The 23,592-nt window shown below is 41.5% G+C and overlaps 1 protein-coding gene across 2 annotated transcripts in view; it reads right to left on the bottom strand.

Moving 5' to 3' along the window:
- Positions 1-5,856: 5,856 nt before the first annotated feature.
- The window catches only part of NKAIN3 (sodium/potassium transporting ATPase interacting 3), a 411,817-nt gene continuing 394,081 nt past the window's right edge, over positions 5,857-23,592 (bottom strand). Inside the window, exons 6-7 of one of the 2 annotated variants that reach the window (XM_031441570.2) lie at positions 18,629-18,698; positions 5,857-9,684 (exon numbers count right to left, since the gene is read on the bottom strand). In XM_031441570.2, coding sequence (XP_031297430.1) covers positions 9,675-9,684; positions 18,629-18,698 — 80 coding nt within the window. In that variant the 3' untranslated portion in view covers positions 5,857-9,674. The remainder of the gene's footprint in view (positions 9,685-18,628; positions 18,699-23,592) is intronic. The other variant, XM_031441571.2, reaches the window with a different exon arrangement.

The following is a 23,592-nucleotide window of genomic DNA, read 5'->3' as shown; positions in this document are numbered from 1 at the left end:
ACTACAAGAGTGAGAGAGAATTTACTGGAGGGGAAAGTTGCGGAGAGCTAATTCCAAGGCCCACAATCTTGAGAATCTGTTCATTTTTTTCTCTCCGGAGAGAGTGGCTCACAAGAGCACGGCTCCTATACAGAATATTTGGGGAATGTCTTTGGTACTACTGATACTTTAACCTTTTAAATACCTAAGCATCTTTATTTTAACCATTTTGAACAGTGAGTTTTCCAAAATCAAATGTATGCGCCTATTTAGGAAGACTGTACCCGCAGCAGGGCCAACGTATAAAGCTGTGCGGTTATACAGGCCCTGCGATGCCACATTTAAAGGGTTTCCACTCAAATAACAGGCTTTGAAGATCTGTATGGTTATTTGAGAAATTTTCCAGTTGATGATGAAGTGTCTAATTTAAATAAAAATCAGTAATATATTTTAGGACAAATGAAAGTATCTTGATTAAGGGGTTCCTATTCCCAATTTACAAAAAACCTTTTTACTGATAATCTGGATTGATCATTATAGGAATAAAATGCTATTGTTGGAAGCAGCACAATGTTGCCCACAGACTCTACCAAGTGTATTCATTCTCACCTTATATCTTTCCAGACAGCTGTGCTGTAGATTTTTGTTTTTTATTTTTTGAAGTTCACCTTTTTTTTATTGAATTATAATCAGTTTACAATGTTGAGTCAATTTCCAGTGTAGAGCACAATTTTTCAGTTATACATGAACATACTTATATTCATTGTCGCATTATTTTTCGCTGTAGGTGTTTATATTAATTTTCTATCTCTGTTCGTTTAGTTAGGGAGAGTATGTTAAATTATTGTACGTATTTCTGCTTATTTTATACAATACCCATCTTTCTGATTTTCTGCTTGAAATCTGTCATGTGATAGAAAACAGCATCATTAAGATAATTAGAATTGTATGTAAATTAAGAGTAAACAGGATTTAAACAAAGGGTTGGGAAACTTTTCTATGGAAAAAACTCAGGAGTTCAGAGCTGGATTTGATAACATGCTTGGGATGGTCAGAGACCTTTCCTGTTTTTGCCTCGGTTCTCGGTTCTGCTGTGGGCAGAGGCTGCCCGGAAGCAGAGGTCTTGTCATATGTCAAGGAGTCTCAGAAAAACTTGAAAAGTAAGCACAACTGAGAAGATCACGTTTCCTCGTCTTTTCATCGACAACGGCAGAAATCCCTTCGTGTTTTCAGATCGGGAACGTCTCAGGGGAAGTTCTCACCTACGCACTTCTACCGCGGGATGAGAAATAACTTTTTGTTATTCTGAAAAGAGACTAAAACAGGCATTTTGCTTTAGGAAATTAATACTCTTCGCTTCAGATTTTCCCCTAAAGACTTAGAAGTATTTTGAAATGTTAATAGCCCAATTCCCTTTGAGTTAGACTGGAGGAAACTGGGATATCCATGTCTTTGCAAGAAAACAAGACTTTTCGCAGTTACCACTGATGCTCGTGGTACCCTGGGCTGCGAGCATCTTAGGTTTGCAGGGAAAGTCTACTTTCTTAAGAGGTTTTAATTTTCATGCTTCCCCATATTTATAGATATGGAAATGTGAAGATCAGGCAGAATAAAATCAAGGAGGGTTGATGGCCAAGGGGCCCTGAAACAAAAGAGGAAAGAAGAAAACGGGATCAGAAGCCCTCCTTCCTGACCCTCCTCTATACTTCATTCTTGACAGAGATGAATCGGGCCGACATGACCCAAGCTCGGAGACTTTAGAACAAAGTGTTCACCGGCCCGGAGCACAACCAGAACTTTACAGAGGGCCAGGCGGTTTCGATTTCTGGGTGAACTTTGGATATTTGAGTTCCGTAATTGATGGCTTTTCTCTGTGCAGTTACAAAATCTAAAGATCAATCGATTTTTTTTTTCTTAATTCACCACACTAAACAAATGGTTTGAAAATAACAAATAAGATGGAATTCATGAGCTTTGCTTGCCCTATAAAAACAACTTAAGCATGCTGCATGAATCGCCCCTATTTCCATCCTCTAAGATTATTTAACGTTGTGCTCTGTATACTCTATTTTGCTTTAAAATGTTTTGCACAGGAAACTAATTTTCTTATGTAGAGTGATGGCAAAAATAAGGAGCCATGGAAGGACCTAGATAGATATTTATAGGTATTGGTTGAATAAGTGGGTTAAGTGTGACAATTTATAATACTGAAACCCCTGGATGGTGCAAAGAGAGGCCTGCACAACACAGTGCAAGTTATGATGAAGGAGCGGGAAGGCCAATCGCCCTTCACGTGTAGAATGTTCTGTTTGTACCGTCATGATCTGAATGCAGCAGGAATGCATGCCATGATGAGGCTCTTGGCTTCATACTACACAGGGGACCCGAGTAAACTATTCTGTAAAACTGCATTCAGTGACTGCTATTTTAGGTTTAAAAAAGATTTAAGATGCCAAGAGTGGAAGAGAGTTAATTCCATTTAAAAATAAAGAGGTTTAAAGAAGTGAAACCATGGGAGGCAGTTAAAAAGTGACTCCAAGCAACTATTTACAAACTCACTTCTCAGGAACAAAAGTCTTTAGAAGAGATTGATATTTGGTAGTTAAAAGTCAACTACCTTCTGGCTGACAAAAAAGCACGAGAAGGCTGGACCAGGGCAGGCAGAATTATGTTGAAACCATGAGTGAAAAAAGAAGGCAGGCAGGACTGAGCTGTTCTTGTCTTGAGGAAGCAAAGAGCAGTGGCTTGAGGCCTGGGATTTTTTGTTCGTCCTGAGAAGACAAAGTGCTAAGATGTGAGCCCACTGAATGGGGGGCTCTCTGGTGCTGAGATCCAGGCAGAGGGGAAGTGAAGGGGGAGCAAGTGTCTTTCTTAGCTGCCCGAACAGTGACCACCAGGGCCTGGAGCACATGTGAAAAACATCATCAGACTGCAGTCAACAGCCAAGGCCCGGTTCCGTCTGCCCTTGTGACATCCAATGGCCACCAAATGTAGAGGAAAGAAGGCTAGACAAAGCTTGCCTAGCAGACCGGATGGGACCGGGGACAATCCCTGGCACGTACCAGCCTCCATCTTCTCTCTGAATCAAACAAACCAATAGCTGAGGTCCTTTCAACACTACAGGCTGATCTTAGAAAGAACATGTGGTCCCAGGCATCTTACTTCTTTCAAACTCTCGCTCCCTATAATAATCCTACACATTTATCCTTCAGGGAAGTGGGTCACATGGTGCATTCTAACAATGTGATTGTCAGAAAGGGATGTACTGAGTGAAGTTTGTGTGTGGATGTGTGTGTACTGCATGGATAAGGCAGCCAGTCTGATCTCAGTTATCAGTGTCAGCTGCCAGATTTGCAGGCACAAGGTGTGGGGACAGTAGAACCAGCTATTGTCACTGATGGAAATCACTTCATGGGAGATTGTTTAATGAGTAGTACCTGGAAGGTTTCTGCCTCTGTTTCTCTCTCTTTCACACACACACAAACACACACACTGAGCCTAGGAGAAATAGATGATGAAATCTAACTGCAAAACGTTTGATGATTTCCCTCAATTGTATTGTTTTCTTAGAGAAACAGATTATCAAGTAGTTTAAGATGCAGTCGGCCCCTCCGTATCCGTGGGCTGCCACATCCGTGGACACGGGGTGTGTTGGGTGGGAGGTGACTGTGTTCACATTTGTGCCGTTTTATTGAAGGGATCTGAGCATGGAGGATTTGGGGATCCGTGGGGGCTCCTGGATCCAACTTCCCATGGACACAGGGGGAGGACTGTACACACTCCGTTCTAGTCAATATGATGTTCTTAGAGAAAGACAGATGAAAGGAAACACAAGGCTAACTTGTGCTGAGAGAAGAGAGCAGAAAAGGAAAAATTATATACTTTTCACTTGAACGTCCTTTCTCACCTGCTTAAGCATCGATGTCCATTACATATTTGCTGAATTGAATGAAAAGGAGATACTGACACTACTAATCAATTCAGAAGAAGAAGTGCTGCCAAAATAAGAGTCAAAGAGTTATGACCAGAGAAGAATTCCTGTATTTTTGAGGCAGAACAGTGAGAACCAAGGCAAGAATTAGATTGGTTCTTGAATTTTAAGTTCACTTTCCAGAGAAGGAAAGTGAAAATAAGCTCTGCAGAATTATGGGAAACACAGAAGGGTCTTGTGTCCTAGATTTATTTTTTCTTTCTGAGAAGAAAGGCAGGAAGATGAGGTAGAAATTCTCACTTCACAGAGCTGATGATTAATTCCTCACAGTATTGAAGAATTTATGTATTTTTTGTAATGTATTATAATTAAAGTAAATGAAAACATGATTCCAAAAAATCATGTCAACTAGTTTGAACTGTGTGGCAGAGACTGTCAAGCATCCTTTAATGTGCATTTCCTTTTCTTACTATGACATGAAGCCCTTAAACTCTAGATGGGTGCGAGGCCCCCAAGAACAAAGGCTACAATTGCCAACTCTTCTTGCAGCTGGATTTGATGTGCAACTTGTGAGACACACTTTGAAATGAAAGAAGCACCTTTCTCCCATTTTCCTCCTTTTTGGCTGGAATACAAATGTAATGGCTGGAACTTTGGCAGCCATTTTGAGCCTCCTTAGGACCTTGAGAATGGCAAGACACATAATGAAGCAGCAAGAGAGAAGGAGCCTGGGTCCCTGTCCCTAGGAAACCTACATCCAACTCTTTGCCATCTCCAGAATTTTGAAATATGAAGAGACACAGACCTGTATCTTGTTTAAGCCATGTTCATTTTTCTTTTCCTGTCACGTGTAGATAACCCTAGTCCTAACTAATGTAGATTGACAAGGTTGTCTGCCAAAGCAATTCCATGAGAATAACTAGAGAGATTATTGGTTTCTTCAATTGTTTTCAAAAGCTTAACTCTGGAGAGCAAAGAAAAACATGCCCTGGATGGAAAATGGTCCAGTGTTTGTTTTATCAAAGAAACAAGAACAGCAACCCTGAGTTAAAGATTGTTGTGTCCAAATCCAAAGTAGGTAGACTTTCAAATTTGAATTTTTCCTTCCTTCCTGCCCCTCTCCTCCCTTCCTCTTTCTTTTCTCCTTTCTTTCTTTCCTATCTTATTTCTTCTTCTTCTTTTTACCTAATTTAGTTCTCAAGTTCAAGTGAGAGCATATTTTGGATTCTTTGAATATTTTATTTTAAAAAGTTTTGTCTTTAACCCAATTCTTGCCCTTTATATGCTAGCAAGTCTAAGGAAGATGATTCATTTTTAACCTGACACCAAATTTTTCTACAAATATCAATATTTAAGAAGTTTACCGACCTTCTAGAAACAGCATTTTTTTTGTAGCCCTCAATAAAGAAATTAAGCTTTTTCAGGATGAAAAGAGAGATGCTGCCTACAGATTGTGACTTTTTTGAGAATTCTGTTTTTTTGAAGAATTCTTTATTAATTCATTCTTATATAAAATACATCGGCTTCCTTTCTGCATTACACACTCTGTGGTTACGTGAGAAGTAATTCCCTCTATGAGTTCTACTTTTGGGCATAACATCCTTGAGCGGGGGGCCTATTTATCATGGATTTTTGAGCAGGGTTCATAAACCTTATCCAGCAAAGGTTACAGATGACTCTTATATGGGAAGAAAACGAAAACAGACATTCAAGATTTCTAAGTTTAAAAAGATCAATTATTGCTATTGTTTCCTACTTAACTGAGTTATCCACTGGAAACAGCCACCACCTTGGGCTGCAAGGTCGAGTTAGAACATCTGTGTTCTAGTTCACTGTCAAAGTTCTCCTGGTTACATACTAAAGTAACTCAGAAGTGACAAGCGAGTGTTTCCTTTGAGAAATAATTAGCCAGAATGTTTACTCCAGAGTGAATCCACATTTTGGGATACTATACATTTTTAAATTAGGTATGAAATGAAGATCTGTTTATTCTTGGCAAGATTCCTTTCTAATTTGCAAAGATTGAAAAGAGCAATTTTGGTTTTTACTTGCTTCTCAATTAGCAGAGTCATGATGGCTCTCCCCGGATTGGCAATGTATATTTTAGCTGATGGTGATGAAGACAGATTCCTCTCCATCACGAGTGTCCCATTCATTAAGTGAGACAGATGGCAGCCTTGCTTTGTTTTGTTAGATGCAGCCTCCTGAAGCTGGCTTGTCCCTTTTTTTAGGTCTAGAGGAGATAGCAGGGCTTATTTTTCTGAAGGAAAAAAGAAAGAAGTCAATATTTTGCTAGGCAAGATGTCAAGTTATCCTCAAAACAAGGATGCCAACAGCCTCGCAGAGGGGAGTGATGTGGACATAAGTTTTGTTTCAGGGACACGTACCCTCACGTTGTTTGGCAGATGGAAGGCTAAGATACTTGTGGACCTACTAGCTGGGAGCTTCTCCCACGGGGTGTTTGAGATTTCTCTGACGTAGGCTGCTCCACACCCCAAAAATGTATTCTGTCCCTTGGGACTTCTCTAAGTAACCCCCTCTGCCCCCCGCCACTCCCCTGCTTAATTTTTGCTGCTTTGAAACATGGCTGGAAGCTGAAATAAAAGGTAAATGGAAAGCATCCCAGTGGCCTATGACTCCACACATATAAGGGTAAGTCACTGACAGAAGATAGAAGGCACGGCCAGGGCAGGTTTGACCAAGGTTCCCAAGACACCATCCCAGGTTTGTTCAGAGAGGAAAATAAACCTTGATTTTAACTTTCCCCTTCTCCATTCCCGTCAGCACTGGGGATGATGGGTAATGGGTGTCCTATCTCCAGCTTTACCAGGACCACTTCTGAGGAGAGTGCTTGAACCTGGCGCTGGACCATCTCTTAGGATGCGGAGATCCTAGCAAATGAATACAGGCTGAATATACACCTTCATCTTCCCTCGCCCTGAGCAGACACACACTTGCATACAGAGAAGTCAAGATTTGGCAAGATCGTAGATACAGTGAACACGTCCTTGTCGAAACCCTGCTTCCTGACGCAGGGTGCAGTGTGGGCGGGGAGGGGCAAAAGCTGCAGAACCCGGCCATGGTCGCGTGTAAGAGGCAGCCCGCTCGAGGGTACCGCGTCGGAATCACCCCGGTCACAGGGCGGCGGCCGAGTGTTACTGCACAACCTTACACTTCTTTTCATCCTTTGGTCTTAAGTAAGCAGAACCTCTAACGACTGACCAGGAAGAGGAGAGGCAGGGAGGGAGGAGGAGGGGTGGGAGATCCGACTTGTTTCTGATGATTGGCACATTTTCTGGAACTTTAGAATTATTCTGGATTGCTGTGATTGGGGGTTGAAAACAGTTACAACTTAATTACATAAATGAAGAAAGATTAAAAACTAAAAACACACATACCATATTAAGTAGTTACCTCTATTGAATAGCCATAGAAAAACCACCAGTGTAAGGCTTTCCTCCTCAGATCTGTCACCTGCAGGGAGACAAGCTCCAGGACCCTGCAGTGCACCAGAGACGTATGTACACTTACGTGGGGGTGAAACAGCAGCACAGGTTAGCGTGGTTCTAGTCTGTGAAGTGTTCACTGTGTTTTGTTTATGTGTGTGTGGGGGGTGATGAAATGATAGTTTACAATATTTAACTGTTAATTTTATTCTTCTGTCTTACTGATTTTGATAGTCTATTAGCTTTCTCCATAATAATAACTCATATTAGTCCTGACATTGGAATGCAAAAGTTATTTTTTAATTGAGAAATGCAATGTTTAGTGTATCTTATTTCTAATCTCTTAAATCTGGGCAACTTTTTCAAGCTACTTTTTACAAAACTTGGAAGAGTCTGGCGTTTGCATGGGCTTTGCACCTCACTTGAGTGGGTGGATCGCAAGAGCTCTAGACAGGATCCAACGTGCTGTCTGACATTACAGAAATAACTGCCCTTTTCAACTGTGGCGTGCTGCACAGTTTACGGAATGATTTTTCATTTGTATCTACTCCTCACCACACCCTTGGGAGGTGGAGATTAGAGTCCTGCTCTATGGATGAGGACATTTCCAGGGCTGAGGTGTCCAGCCCTGTCTGAGACCTCAGCGGTGGGCTGGGGCTTCAAGGGCCCCCTTTCGCCCTCCAGCTTCTCCTTCCTTCGGCTGTAACTTGTGTCCTCTGAACACAGCAGGACTCCAGGCCCCACACCAAATTTATGAGGCTTCAGGCTCCCTCAACTGTACAAAGGTAGCTTGGATCGGGCCTTCTCCCCAGTCCCTGCTAGCTCCTCTTCTTTCTGAATTTGGATTTATTCAGGGGAATGAAAAGTGCTGGGGTTCAGTGGGTGTCAGCTGACTGACCAGGCACAGTCCAGAGGCTCTGAGCAAAACAGGCCTCCAGGAAGCCCGCAGGGTTTGTCATGAACTGGGAGCAACCAGAGCAGGATTTATTGTATAAATTCTGACTCTTAAGCATCTCATAAAATATATGGGCTTCAAGGAAGAAGAAGAAGGAAAAAAAAAACCCCTCTACACACATACAAAAATTTGCACACGATTTTGGATGGTTTTAGGCTGGCTTCTTAGAGCTGTATGGACCAAGTTAACAACTTCTGGATAATTAGTGCCCATGGATGCAATTTCATGGCCTATAGAAGGCCTCATCTTGGTTGTTACACAACATGAGCAAAGCTTATTTTGAGTTGGGAAATAGTCATGGAAAGACAGGAATGGAAAAAACTGTGATGTGTTTTCAGGACAATTTTTTTTCATGGAAAATTCTGTTTCCCATGTGACTTTCTTGGTTATTGGGAGGGGGAAGGAGAAAGAAAAGTTGATGTAGGACAAATATAAATATCTTCTTTAGAAGTGTTTATGGAGAATTCCACATCATTTGAATACTTTTTTGGAACATCTTAAGAGCAATATTCCTGGCGGCAGGTTTATGGTTGCGATTTCTGTCCCAAAGAGCCACAAGCTGTATATTTAGGTCCGATGCCAGTGTCAGGAGTGGCATAAAGAGTAGAAAATCTGAACCTCAGAGAGACCCAGAGACCCTTTGGAGGGAACGATACTCTACTAGTCCTTTCACTCTTTCGTACTCCCATGACATATATTTTTCAGAACATAGGAAGAACAAGATGTCATGTGTGAATCTGAACATTCAGATGCCATAAAATTATTCTGCATTTGGGAAAATCGAGAACAAATTAGGACTCCTCCTTTGGTCTTGTGATGCTGAAAAATGGTCCCTGCTGAGTCTGAAAGCCTGATCCACTATCTGTATCCATTTCTCAGCTGTCAACCACAGCATCTAACTCCCTGCTGAGGAGCCCCAGGTACTGTCCGCAAATGCAAACTCCGTCCAGCCTGGGATCACCGCAGCAGTCAGCGGTAGGGACTTCACAGCTCAACAACACAAACCAGCATTTCTCTTAGAATTGGCGGTAGAAGATTTTCAGAGAATGGTTTTCATTTTGCATGCCTCACATTAAATATTGTTAAAAAATTAAAAACCCATTTTTTTTTACAATTTACAAGTATTCCTATAAGAAGGAAATGACTAAAAAAATACCCACCCAAGCACCCACCACTCATCTAGCGAATAATGCTAAGAATACATAGGCTGTGACCGAAGAAGGCTGTGACTCTTGGGGAAGCGGGGAGGTGCAGCCCATCCTCGGGAAGAAGGTGAGACATGTGGATGCAGAGAGGTGTGGTCCACGGCGCTTTGCTTCCTAAGTCAAATTCAGCAGCCACGTTTCAGAGCCAAGGCCATTACTTATTTCGACCTAAAACAGAAGATAGGAATTGCTTTAAAAGACTTCAAAATTGAAAGCTAAATTTCCTTTCTGTTCATCCAGGCTTTTCAAAGATGAACTGTAGCCAGAAGAAGGATAAACCCCTGGGCTCCCTGATTTTCAGGTCAGGGCAGGGCCAGCAGGTGTCAACACCAGAGTATCAGACTTGTGGTTTCCTGGGGAGGAAGTGCCAGCCACATGGCAGTCAGGAAGTGACGTCCAGGTGTGGCCTTTGGCTGCCTTGGGGTAAAGATGACAGGGCAGCATTATGTCCCCCAGTTGCCAGCTACACCCCTAGCCTAATCTCGCTACAGCTTTCTGTGGGTTGCCTGCTCAAGAACCACCCTCGCTTTCCTACAGCCTGACCATCCACCCACGTCCCTTACATACATCCCGCCCTGTGATGGTCAGTTTTATGTGTCAGTTTTGCTAGACCATAGCACTCGGATACTGGGTTGAACACCGGTCTCAATGTCATCGTGAAGGTATTTTTTAAAGACGAGATTAACATTTAAATCAATAGACTTTGAGTAAAGTAGATTTGCTCCGTGATGTGGGTGGGTCTTGTTCCATCAGTTGAAGGCATTAACAGCAAAGACTGAGGTCCCTGGAGGAAGAAGGAATTCTGTCTCTACACTGTTCTTAGATTCAAGCCTTCCCTGGGTCTCTAGTTGGCCAGCCTACCCTGCAGATCTTGGACTTGCCAGTCTCTGCAACCCCATGAGCCAATTTCTTAAAATTCTCTCTCTCTCTCCACACACATACACAGCCTAATGGTTCTGTTTCTCTGGAATTCACACTCATCTCCAGTCACTCTTGTTGCCATACATCTGACAAACACTCTGAGCATCTTTCTGACTCTCCACTAGGCAGTGAGCCTTTGGAAGGTGAGGGTCCCGGCTCACACATCTTCCCACAGCATCAACCTCAGCACAGAGTCTGCCACGTAGTTGGCACCTAGTAAATATTTGTTGGGTACTTTTTGCTCTCATTGTTTCTCTCATGTGGAAAAAGTCTTAGCTGATCCAAATCTAGTCATCTTTGAGGTTCAACTGAAACTGGTTCTCCTCTGTGAAGACTCCACCGCGACCTCAGCCGCGTTGCTTTCTCAGCCTGCTAACGGCAGCTCCGTGCTATCCGCCGGGCCCCACGTGGAGCCCACGGTGCTCGGCGCCACGACTAACTGTGCTCTGATCGTCCCACTCAGCTACGGAAGTTCTCTCCCTCCAGCTAAATGACGAGCAGCTTGCCAGTGGAGACTGTGTTTCGCACTTATTTTTATGTCCCCATCAAGCAGTGCTCTCCCATTAACTCAGTTCAATGACTTTCTCTTTGACTTTTTAGTCATAATGTGAAATAGCTGAAAAAAATTCCCAGTTTCCCTGTTTCATGTTTTGGCAGCGGCTCTTCTCCCTGGAAGCTCGGTTCCCTCCCCACCGCTTGGGAGTGGGGGCTCTTCAGTTCTCTCCTCATCTTCCCACACGTTTTCTCTGCCCTGTATTCCTCTACATTCTGGAAAACATAGCCCAGATGCTTGCCCTTTTACCCCGCTGTTGTTTAACAAGGATTTAAACTGAAAGCTAAAGGCATGAGATTAAAATGCTGGGCTATTTACAGTTTTATACAACCTTCTGGAGTGTTAGCTTTGGGCATTGGAAATAACGTCTGCAAGGAGTTTTCAAGAAGAACATAAAGCAACTTTGAGAAGAGGCATTGAGAGGGAAGCCTAATGGCAACCCTGCCTTAGGTTTTATTAACAGGCTGATTTTGAAAAACCATACATAACCAGAAGTAGAGAGAATGGCATTATGAATACTTACAGTACCCACCGTCCTGCTTCAAGTAAAATAAAAATGATCTAATCAAGTCTCATGTATCCACTATGGCTTTTTTTTTTTTTATGGCTAGAGTATTTAATTAATTAATTAATTTATTTTCTCTTTGGTGCAGAGTTAGTTTATTGAAGTATCTTTCCCCCTCCTTTTTATTGAAATGTAGTTGATTTACAATGCATTCATTTCTGATGTACAGCATAGTGATTGAGTTATACATGTATACATACAAATATTCTTTTTCATATTCTTTTCCATTGCAGGTTACTGCAAGCCATTGACTACAGTTCCCTGTGCTCTACAGTAGGACCTTGTTGTCTGTCTATTCTGTACATAGTCTGTATTTGGGCTGGAATGTTTAAAAGCACATCCTAGACATGTCATGTCCTCATCAGCACATCTTCATGACGCTCTGACTCAGAGATTCCTGGTCAGGGACGTGAACCAATTGGTTGCCATGGTTTGGCAAGGGGTGTGTGTGTCTGTGCTCTTGGCAGCTAGTGGGTGAAGGGCGAGAATGGTGCCAAATGTCCCCAGATGCACAGGGGAGCCCCCACTGCAAAGAATGATCTGGTCTAGAGTTAACAGAGGTTGAGAAACTCTGCTCAACTGATAAGAATTTATTTTTCTTCTTTTTTTTTAACCTATTCATTAGCATATCCATCAAAATAAACAATAACTTCTTAATATTATTTACATCCAATCCATAGTCACATTTCCCCAATTGTCTAAAAGCATCTCGTTACCGTTGGTTTGTTGAAATCAGAATCCAAACAAGGTATACACATTGTATTTGACTAGCATGTCTCTTAAATCTCTTTTAATTAGTAAGAGTTTGCTCACCCCCTCCTCCCTTTTATTCATTTGTCTTATACTATTTCCCACATTCTAGACTGGCTGATCATTTCCTTGTGGTGAGATTTAACTTACTCTGTTATTCTTGTATTTTCTACACTCAGGCCAAGATCAATCAGTCCAAGCTGTTCCCATAGAGGGTGCTGTCTCTTCTTAGCATCACCTCAGGAGACACATAACGTCTAGCTGTCACTCTTTTAATGATGGATCAATGAGTCTGGGCAGAGAGTTTGAGTTTTGGGAGCCCTAAGATCATTGCTTTTTGCAGATGTTTGTAGATATGGTAGCAGTTACCTAGGGGTACCTATCCTCAAGGCAGAATGAAATCAAATAATAAGATAATGATGTTATTTCAAAGTGCATCTCCTGAGAGCTTGTCATTGTCTCTTTTTCTCTTGCTCTTTTAAGTCTCTCTGTGTCACTTCTGGGTGTGCGTGCGTGTGTGTGTGTGTGTGTGTGTGTGTGTGTGCTTGTGTGTGCTTTACTCTGTGTTTTGTTATGTTCTTTCTTATGTCTTGTTTCTCCCCAGAATCTATCATAACATTGAGATTATGCATATTTTTAATGTGAATATAAAATGAAAAAAATATACTTAACATAAGATTTGGTTTATGTTCATACCTTTAATTTTAAAATCAGTGGCTACTTTCTGTTGGAAAACAGGGCCAAGTGAAGTTACTTTTACTTATGCTGGTTAAGCCATCAAAAAGAATGAAATAATGCCATTTGCAGCAACATGGATGGACCTAGAGATTATCATATTAGGTGAAGTAAGTCAGAGGCAAATATCTTATGATATCACTTACATATGGAATCTAAAAATGATACAAATTCTATTTACAAACCAAAAACAGACTCACAGACATAGAAAACAAATTATGTTTACCAAAGGGGAAAGGGCGGGGGAAGGATAAATTAGGAGTTGGGGATTAACAGATGTACATTATTATATATAACACAGATAAACAACAAAGACCCACTGTACAGCACAGGGAACTATACTCAATTTCTTGTAATAACATCTAATGGAAAAGAATCTGCAAAGAAAAATATACATGCATGTATATGCATAACTGAATTGCTTTGCCGTACACCTGAAACTAACATTGTAACTCAACTGTACTTCAATGAAAAATAAAATGTAAAAAATACTTATGCTGATTAATTTTGGGGGAGGGTGCTCCGTATCTCCACATCACTGCATAAATTTGTTTTCTTGCTATTCACATCAATGACAAGTACTGAGAAGAATCCTGGGACTTCACACAAATTGACAGCTTCCTTGGAGGGCACCACGCCGATATGAGCTTTCTCATTTTGGAAAAGGCTTCATGCGCTAAGGGCCACCTCCTTTGTGCTAAGGCAGGCAGGCAGGGAAGCCCGCCTCTCCTTTGGGACGGCCAAGAGGGCACCCAGGGCATCACCACTGGAGCACTCTGCACTCTTGAGGCAGCTCTCGGGAGAGTTCATGGCTCTGTAAGTGCCCACCATTGCCAGGGGCTGCTGGGAGCCCTCGGGCAACAGAACTCTATGCTGAGTAACGGGAAACATGAGCCAGCCATGGCTGTGAGCAGAGTACAGACACCTTGCTCTGCGTGTCCTGGGGGACCAACACGATGGACGAGTGTGAGCGTGTGAAAGCCAATCAAGGACAAATGAAAACAGTATCAAGCCAGAGGGCTGTCACTTCATGTCTTCAGATGCTTGGTCCAGAAATGAGGAGTGATGAGGTAGATGAAGGTTCCCCAAACGCAGCTCATTAATACATTGCTAGGGTTTTTCAATCAGGGTTTGAAAGCACATCATTGTCACCTCTCTGACCCCTACACACACACACACACACACACACACCCTAGGTGTTGTCCTCCTAAGTGTTTTTTTTGGGGGGGAGGTAATTAGCTTTATTTATTTATTATTATTTTTAAAGGCAGGTACTGGGGATTGAACCCAGGACCTTGTGCATGCTAAGCACGTGCTCTACCACTGAGCTATCCCCTCCACCCCTCCTCGCTGGTATTTAATCTCATGTTGGAAATGCATAATGGCCTGGCAGCGACTTGCAAGGATACTGAAACAAAACAGCTGCTCCCAGGAAAGAGCAGATGGACATCGCCACCCCTGGCTCCATCCAGCAGTCTGATCGTTGGAGGTGAATATCCTCTGAGTCTGGACCGTCAGAGGCGGAGGACAGGCAGGAAGGGACGGGTGGGAGCTGACTGCCGGGCCAGAGCATTTGTCTTTCAGAACTTAGTTGCGGCAGCAGACACTTGATCAGCAGCGGTCACATAGCATGTAACAATTTTTGTGAAGAAAAATTAGCCTCCAGCAAAGGCAATCAGGCAAGCCAAGACACCAGAGAAAAAGTCAAGTTCTCATTTGGAAACCTTAGAAAAAGATCAGCTAAAAGCAGTGGGAAAAGCTTTTTTCATCAAGTCGTTCTTAACTGCAGTCACGGGGCGTCTTCCTCATGGAAATGTCTATCATCATCAGATCTCCCTCTGCTTCTGTTGCGAAACTCAGTTCTGAGATTCCACTGCTGTCTTTCTTGGATAAACTGCCTCAGCCTAACTATTTTTATGCAAAGAATTACCTCTACATGGAGCTTAATTTTCCCACTACCCAGTCACTAACAATTATGGTAATTTTGACAAACCTCAAAGTAGTTCAGCTGCTCACAGTGACGTTCTCTGATATTCTGTATCTCTTTCATGGCTGCATGGGTCTATGCCAAGCCATTTTTCTTCCTGAGAGGTGAATCTGCTTCTGTGAGCCCTCTCCCCTTGGTGACTGCTGCTTCTACCATCAGCTGCCACGTTAGGTGTCCCTTCAAAGCCACCGCTGACCACATGAGTAACCCTTGCCCTTCCCCTGTCGTGAAAGGTGGTCTAGTAGCAGCAAGGAGAAGATCCAGGTTGTACTTGCGTTGAGAATTACAGCCCCGTCATGTGGGGCCATGAAAGATAATGGACCCCAGCACAGGCTACCCTTGACCTGGGTACCACATATCCCCAAGTCAGACCCAGATGACATCACTGGAAGCATCTCTTTAGCCTCCAGCATAAAGAGTCATGTCATTTAGATGGCGAAGCAATGGCGGCTGAGGGTCTCAGAGCATCCCCACTAGAAGCTGTCAAGATTCCTCTTCTGCGTAATCATCTGCTTCCTTATGGATTTGCTGACTTTATGGGAGAACTACGGCAAAGGCAGGCCAGACTCAATAGGCACAAATTTCAGCTTCATCCTCTGTAGGATGGCCAAGCAAATTAGCCTCTATGCAGGGGACCCCTGTTTTCTTCTGCTGCTTTTGATCAGCTCCTCATCATCCTTCCAAAGTCAGCCCAGGCATCATCTCCCAGAGGAGGCTTCCCCCTCCAAGTGAGAAGTAAACGTTCTCTCTTCTGCCAAAAATTGCCTCGGGGACATCGTTTCATATCTACTTATTTCTACGTAGGTCCCCTCTCCTAGATCATTAGCTGCCGGAGGTCAAAGCTTAGGTATTACTCATCCTTGTGTCTCCAGCATGGGGCCCGGTACACACATTGCGAGTGATCAGGAAGCAGTTGAAAATGGAAGTAAACCAATTCATTTGACCAGTGGGCCTTGATAGCTTGATGCCATCACTTTAAAGAGAGCCAAAGCATGAAAGACCAAATCTATACGTGAACTGCCTCATCCCATCCCATCACCCCAGTACATTCACAGGCATTTGGACTGTGGGCCCTAGAAAAATACATTAATGATTATGAGCAATGATATGATCAAATGCAAGAATGAAGGCTCCCTGTACAAGTCTGCAGCATCGCCACGAACGGAGTGTCTGCTTGTAACCACCCGTCTAGAATTGAAAGTTATCCATCTACATCGGAGTGCCTGGGGATATGATAAGGATTTTCCCAATCCCCTTAACAAAGTGGTGTCTTAAAACCCGACTTTGGACGCCATGGAGATTAGAGCCTCCATGAAAGTTAAGAGCCACGGTTCACTCCCTCCTCTAACATCTTAGTCCAGAAATTTGGAGTTTTCTCCAAGTCTGTTGCTGGTACAATGGATAGGGCACCACTGAGCGGGTACAACGAAATCCAGTATAAAGGACTTACGGAAAGAAATCAAGCAGGCTGAGTGATGCTGACTGGATAAACTGCAATATTTGCACACCTGAGGGGGGCACACACACTGACCTCTTAAACCGTTTCACGCACAATGGTTTTAATTCGGGTTTAGTTTGATCTTGCCGATTCCCACTCCCTCCATGGTTGAAAGGCATTCTGTATTCATCTGACATAATAATACGCATAATCTATCAAAGCAGAAACTTGTTCTCTTGCTTTCTGCAGCCTGTGTTGATGCCACATTCAGCTGAAAAGGTGTGGCGTTCAGCACTGAACAGGGTAGTTGAGAAACCCCTTTGAGGAGGGAGTGGAGTTGATCAAAGCCGTTTAGGTAATCTTGCGAAGACGTCTCTTGTGTTCTTGATTCACAGAGATGGAAGGGACTTGAGGGAACAGAGATGGAAGTCCCTTGGCTCTGGGCTGTGCCACCGGACACCCTTTCCAGGTTCATGGGTACACGAGTGTCATTCAAGAAAGGAGATTCGATTACCAACGTTAATCAGTTGCTGTTTTTAATAACCTTCCCTCGTAGAAAGACCTTTCTCACATCTGACCAATATCTTGCCTAGTGCAGTTTCTCTGCCAAGTTATTTTTTTCACAGTGTAGACGAAAGAAATCATTCATCATCCTCTTCTCACATAACAAATACTTAGAAGACTTTCCAAGTCACCACCAGGCATTGTTTTAGCTCTTTTCTCACTTTCAATGGACCGATCATCCTTGTCATTGTCACAGTCCCTGCCAAGTTCCCCAGACCCACAAATATCAGCTTTTGGAGTAGATCCCTGACAGGCACTCAGCAGTGTGAGTAATGAGGTGGTGGCTGCTTGGTTCCAGAGTGTTACATAAGGTGAAAGTCTTTTCCAAGTTGGATTTGCTTTAAGAAAACAATACGTATTTAAACATCTCTCATGTGACAGGCACAGTGCTGATTTTTGTAGCTTCCGAGCTATATTTCCTTTAGCTCATTCTGCCGGTATAAAACTAATTTCACCTGGGGAGATGCAGGCGCCTGGGCAGGCTTCTCAGGGTGTCAGTCCCCAAAGAAGCTGGGGGAGGGGCTGCAGACTTGGGCAGGAGCCACTGTGGCAAAGAGGCTGCTGATGAAGCCTTCTCAGACGTGTTTCTTACACCAGTGACTGTTTTTACAAATTTCCTCTGCCACCATGAAATTACAGGGCAATGGGCTGAAAGAATCAGAATCTGAGCAAGTCCACAATGTCATGGTGAGAGTTGACCATCCAGGACAGATCCCAGCTCCACCACTTGCTACTTGAGAGACTAGGAAAGTTGCCCCTCCTCTGAGAACTTCATGTCCCTTGTTTATAAAGTAGATTATTAACTAGTACATTACAGCGTCTTCATGGGGACTAAGTGAGATGAACTGTGCAGAGTGGTTAGCACATGAGCGCTATCATTTTATGCAGCCGTCTGTTTGCTACTTAGAGCTTTCGAAGAGTGGAGTCACTGTATCTATTGTCTTGTTTTCTAGTATTTTATCAATCAACTGACCATAATTCCTTCCTTATACGCAACTGAAATCTGTCCAGTTTGAGGTGTTTTTGTTGTAGCTGTTGACTTCCTTCCATGTTCTCTAGGGACGGTTGGTCAAATATTTGAGTACTGGACATATTCACGGACCGCTTTACAGATGCTCTACGTACCTTCTCCCATTTAATTCATCCTCCTCCTCCTCCGCCTATGAAGCCATATTACAGATGACAGAAGCAAGACTCAGAGACATCAAAGAAGGCCCTTGAAACCACACAGGCAGAGCCTGGATCCCAACTTGGGTTTTCTTCCCTTTTCCCTCTCCTAGGCTGCCCGCAAGACACATATTTAGTCTCTCTTCTGCAGACTGAATCATTTGTTTTTCCAACTCAGCAGTCAACAACTGATAAGAAAAATGAAATAAAACTATCATTTTAGAAACATACACCACGTCACCAACTTCAAATCCTTTTGGGGATGAGCAAGAACAATGATAAAGTTGGGTTACATGTGAAAGGTGTGTTTTAAATATGAGTGGAAAATTAAACCAGTAATTAGTAGCAGCAGGTCCAAATTATGTCAGGTTTGGTTAGTTGTGGCCAAGTTAGAAGGATTAATATTTTCCATCTCATCACACCTTTACTTACAGACGAACAGGCTTTAATTCAACATGATCCTGGTAGTAGGGGTGTGCAGTAAGTCCACCTATGAAATCAACTGAGAACACAACATAGCCCAGTATGAATACATGTGTAAATAAAAACGCACATAACACCAGGTGCTTAAAAGAACACATACAAGTAATAGCGACAAAACATCTGCCTACCACAAAATGGAAAAATGTGTCTTTCATATAAAAGACTTAAAAATATTACCAATAGTCAAAAACGGGAAAATTAAAAAAAAACACACACACATAGAACTTGGGATCTTAGGGACTGAAAAATCACAGTTGTTGTTGGCCTTAGTGAAAAATGAAGTAACATTAAATAACATTAGATTTTAAATAATGTGTTTGTCCTTAGGCAAACAGATATGCCCTTTCCCCCAATACATCAAAAGGTATACCATTTCTTCTTGTTGCCAGAATCCATTTTTTTTTCCTTAAGAATATTTATTGCATCATTAGAAAGACCTTTGAGAAGTCACAAGATCTATGTCCTTGCCTTCTGTCCTCAAGCCATCCCTGACAAATAAGCACCTGCCTTTTGAGAGAAGGTTTCATCTCCTCTCCGGTGGTATGGTGCTTGGTTCACAGGCTGTATGGATTCACTATTTTTGGTAATATTCTTCCTAATTTCTTCCTGTTTTGATCAAAGCCTCAACCTTTCTTTTTCAATCCTAATGTCTATGGATAATCTTAGTTCTCTTCTCCTGTTCTGTAATTTTTTTGTCACAGCCCATTAAAAATATTAATGAGTTTATACCAAGCTCTGGTTACATTTGAGGACTCAAACATTAACAGGTCCACGGGCACGGAGGGACACAGCTCTCAGTGCGCACGCATGTGTGTGTGTGTGTGTGTGTGTGTGTGTGTTTAGGTACACAGAATATGAATATTACATCACATCCTCAGTTCAGGACAGGCATGCTAGTGAACTGTGATTTAGGGAGAGGTGAACTAGCCTAGAAGGTGATCTGCTTTGACCTGCTCTCTTGTTTTGTCTCCATTGGAGGAGGTGAGGTAAGGCTTCACAGGTCACTGTGTAGACATGAGCTTTGGAATCCTGCGGGGTTCACAATGACCAGGGGACAAGGGACCCTCTCCAGGTAATCCCCCTGGACACCAGACAAGCATGAAGCCCATCCTTTTCCTATTAAGTCCTATGAGTTACCTGGATACAACCTTAACAGAGAGAAATAGCGAGAGGGAAGTCAATCTGAGACACTAAAAAGATTTTCCCAGAGAGAACAAGCAGTGCCTTAGGGGCCATGTAGTCAGATTGGATTATGTTTTATAGATCAGATATTTAATCAAATATCCACTGTCTCACCTTGTTGACCAATGGGTGGGAATTTAGAAGGAAGATCATTTGATCGATTAAGATCATTGATTAAAAGTTGAATGACCATATAATTTACAGGACAATTTTAGACATTAAAAGGTGTATTAAAGTAAACAAATTATAAATATATACATTTGTGAGTCAAATAATTCAATGGAAAGATTATATTAACAATAAAATCTATTTATAAAAATAAAAAATCAAAAACGAATATCTGTATTCATTAAAGCAAAAAAAGAAAGAAAACTTCCTTATATTTATCATTTGAATATTAAAATATAACATTAACAGGGTGATTATTTTTGGTGTAAATTCATGTACTGCTGTGAATCCACTCCTTGGCCCACCTCTGTCTCTAATACACCACATCACTGGTATTCTGGGGAAAAACACACACATAATAAATAGTTTTTCAATATGGTCTTATTATTTTGTAAATTTACTTATAATCTTATTCAAAATTTCTTTTTATGATTAATAAATTTGAAAATTTTGATACCTTAATTGACTCTGTAAATCAAAGTATTTTTAACTATGAAAACATTTTCTGTACAAGTTCTGGTAAATCCCAAGCAAGTTAGCTAAAGGGAGGATCTGTGTGACATAGTTTAGCCCAAATGCTTTCCCAGGAACTGTTATTTTACTTCCACTTAGCACATCTGTCTTTGCCAAAAATTTTACAAGATACAAAACTTAAATTGTATCTATTTATGATTCTTTTTAGGTCTTCTTGTGAATTAACTTCAATTCATTTTGATGCAGAATATAAATTTGTCGAATCAAACACAGGGACTCTGTTAAAAGAGTCTTTTTTTCAAGTTGAGATATTTCAATAGGAAATTATAAAACTGAAAATTAAATCCTGTATAACATTTGAACTCTCATTATTTCATTCATCCAGTTCTCTTGCTTTTGTGAGCATATATTTCAGTGTTCTCCTTTTTTTATGCGCTTTCACTTATTGCCATTTACTAAAAGCTTCAAAAGATAATTTTGGGAATGCTTCATTTGTTGAATTCTATTTAAATTCTTCAACTGATCCTGAATGCAGTGTAACTAAAACGTTGAAGACATTTATACAAATACTCACAAGCATTATAGGAAACGTAGATTAATTTACAAAGTAGTTCTTCAAAGGCTGGAATAACCCTCTCTCTGATGGATGGAGAGAAGCAAAGAGAGATAATGTATTGTGTCATCCTGAAATGTTTTCATTTGTTTGTTTTCAACATCAACTTCTTTACAAAAATATTCTCAGGGAAATGCAAACCATGCTGAGACACTACTTTATATCCACTAAAATAGCTATAATAAAAAAAATGAGATAATCACAAATGTTGGTAAAGATGTGGAGAACCTGGAACCCTCATGCACTGCTGGGAGGAATGTAAAATGGTGCAACCACTTTGGAGAACAGTTAGGCAGTTCTTAAAATGGTTAAATATAGAGTCACCATATGACCCAATAATTCTACTCCTAGGCATGTACCCAAGAGAAATGAAAACATATGTCTACACAAAAACATGCACACAAGTATTTATAATAAGCAAAAGGTGGAAAAAATATTGTAGTTCACTTACCCTACTGCGTGTGAGTGTGTATGTATACATACAAATTTTGAGAACTTGACAAGACTGTCAAAAAAGCAACTATTAAGGAGGAATCATTGAAAAGTAGGTGATTATAAAACTGAAAACATCAAGAATCCTTTATGGAGGAAGCACAACAACAGAAGCCAGATGCTTCCATATTAAAAAAATAATGTTTTATGCACACACCAACACTTCCTATTTGCCAGAGTAGAAAGAGAGTTTAAGTCAAGAGAAACACTGACGTGTAAATGGAGGGCAGGAATATACATCTTGAAAGCTTTTTAAAATAATGTTTTAAAAAATCAAGAATTTTATTTTTTTTTTAAAGATGATTTGAAATACTTGAAAACAACTCAGCAGGAAAGATCTTTGGCTTTTGAGTGTGCAGAATGGTGATAACAGCACACTGTCAGGAACATAAAGCAACTGTGCATCCTAAAAGTCACTGTCATGAGAAAGATGTGAGAAGATGCTGAATTAAGCAGTTTCTCCAGTAGAAATAAGGAGATGAATTTCAATGAAACATGGGAAGCAACAGAAGAGTCATGGAAATGCTTTTGGAGGTATTAAAAAAGGAAATATCCAGAAATCTGCAGTCATTCCGGCGAGAACACCATCTAAGTGTCTCTGGCAGAAGAGTGCCCTTGGAAGAGACCGGGAAGACAGAAGGAAGGAGGCAGGGGGATGGGGCACAGCTTGCCGGGTGACCTGCAGGATACTTCTGTTGAATTCCATATACTCTGGTTATCAATGTCTTAAAACGTAAAACGAAGAATTAGCACAATTAAGACCTGGCATCCACAGTGCAGAACAACCAGTAACACAAAGCCCTGACCTCTTCCTCGTTCTCGGAAGCCGAGGTGTTACTATACCAGATCCCTCAGGGGGAGCCCATGGCAGCCAGGAACACCACGGGTTGTTGTCCTTTCCAATTTATTTCCTGTGCCAACTTCAAAAGCACAGCCAAGCGACTTCTTGGAAGAAATTAAGTTACTTGCAACGGAATATCTTTGTGGTGACTCACTGTAACCACTGCAAATCCCTGACAGGGATTCTCACTGACCTGGAGGAATTGCAAAGCTACTTTGGATTGAAAGCATCATCTTACTGTACGAATACTGACTGGTTTTCCACTTGTAATAGAGTCATAGCCAACTGCAGCTTTTCTGTTTGACTACAGGAAACATTCAGTCATAAATGAAGTTTCCAACAGATGGCTGAGGGCGACTGACTCAGTGCCTCCCTCAGACATCGCAAACCTGATGGACACCTAAAGCAACACAGACCATTTCCAGTGCGCACTCAAGCTATCATTCTGTCCCCAGTTTAATATATTCACCAAATAATTGACCAGAGTGGAGGTATTTTCTTTCTGATCCAGCTCTGTTGCACGCTGCCTGGTCCCTGAACTGGGAAACACCAAGACACCACTGTACCACTGCGCTTAGCTCAGAGAAATGAAAAGACTCTGGCAGAGGAGGACCGATTCACATATGCATTCTGAATGCTTCCTGGTCTATCACTGTCCCTGCTGTGTGGTTATGAGACTGTTCTAATAAGCATTTATTTTATAAGTTGCCGGCAATAATGTCTTTTTTAAAAAAAAATTCTTTTTTTATTGCAGTATAGGCAATTTACAATGTTAGTTTCAGATGTACAGCAAAGCAATTCAGTTATACATATACATACATATATATATATATATATTTTTGAAATATATTACAGCTCATTACAAGAAATTGAATATAGTTCCCTTTTATATATAGTAATGTGTATCTGTTAATCCCAGACTCCTAAGTTACCCCTCTCCTCCCCATTACCCCTCTGGTAACCACAGTTTGTCTTCTATGTCCCTGAGTCTATTTCTGGTTTATAAATAAAATTTGTATCTTTTTTAAGATTCCACATATACGCGATAGCATATGAAGAATACTCTCATTTGACATCAGTAATGTCTTAAGGAAGCATTACTTCGGTCCTTTAAAGAATTCAAATATGGAGGTCGTCAGATGG

The sequence above is a fragment of the Camelus dromedarius genome, chromosome 30 (assembly GCF_036321535.1).
Source record: "Camelus dromedarius isolate mCamDro1 chromosome 30, mCamDro1.pat, whole genome shotgun sequence".
NCBI classification, from domain to species: domain Eukaryota; kingdom Metazoa; phylum Chordata; class Mammalia; order Artiodactyla; family Camelidae; genus Camelus; species Camelus dromedarius.
The sequence above is the reverse complement of the archived record's forward strand: the minus strand, read 5'-3'. Positions and strand labels throughout refer to the sequence as shown.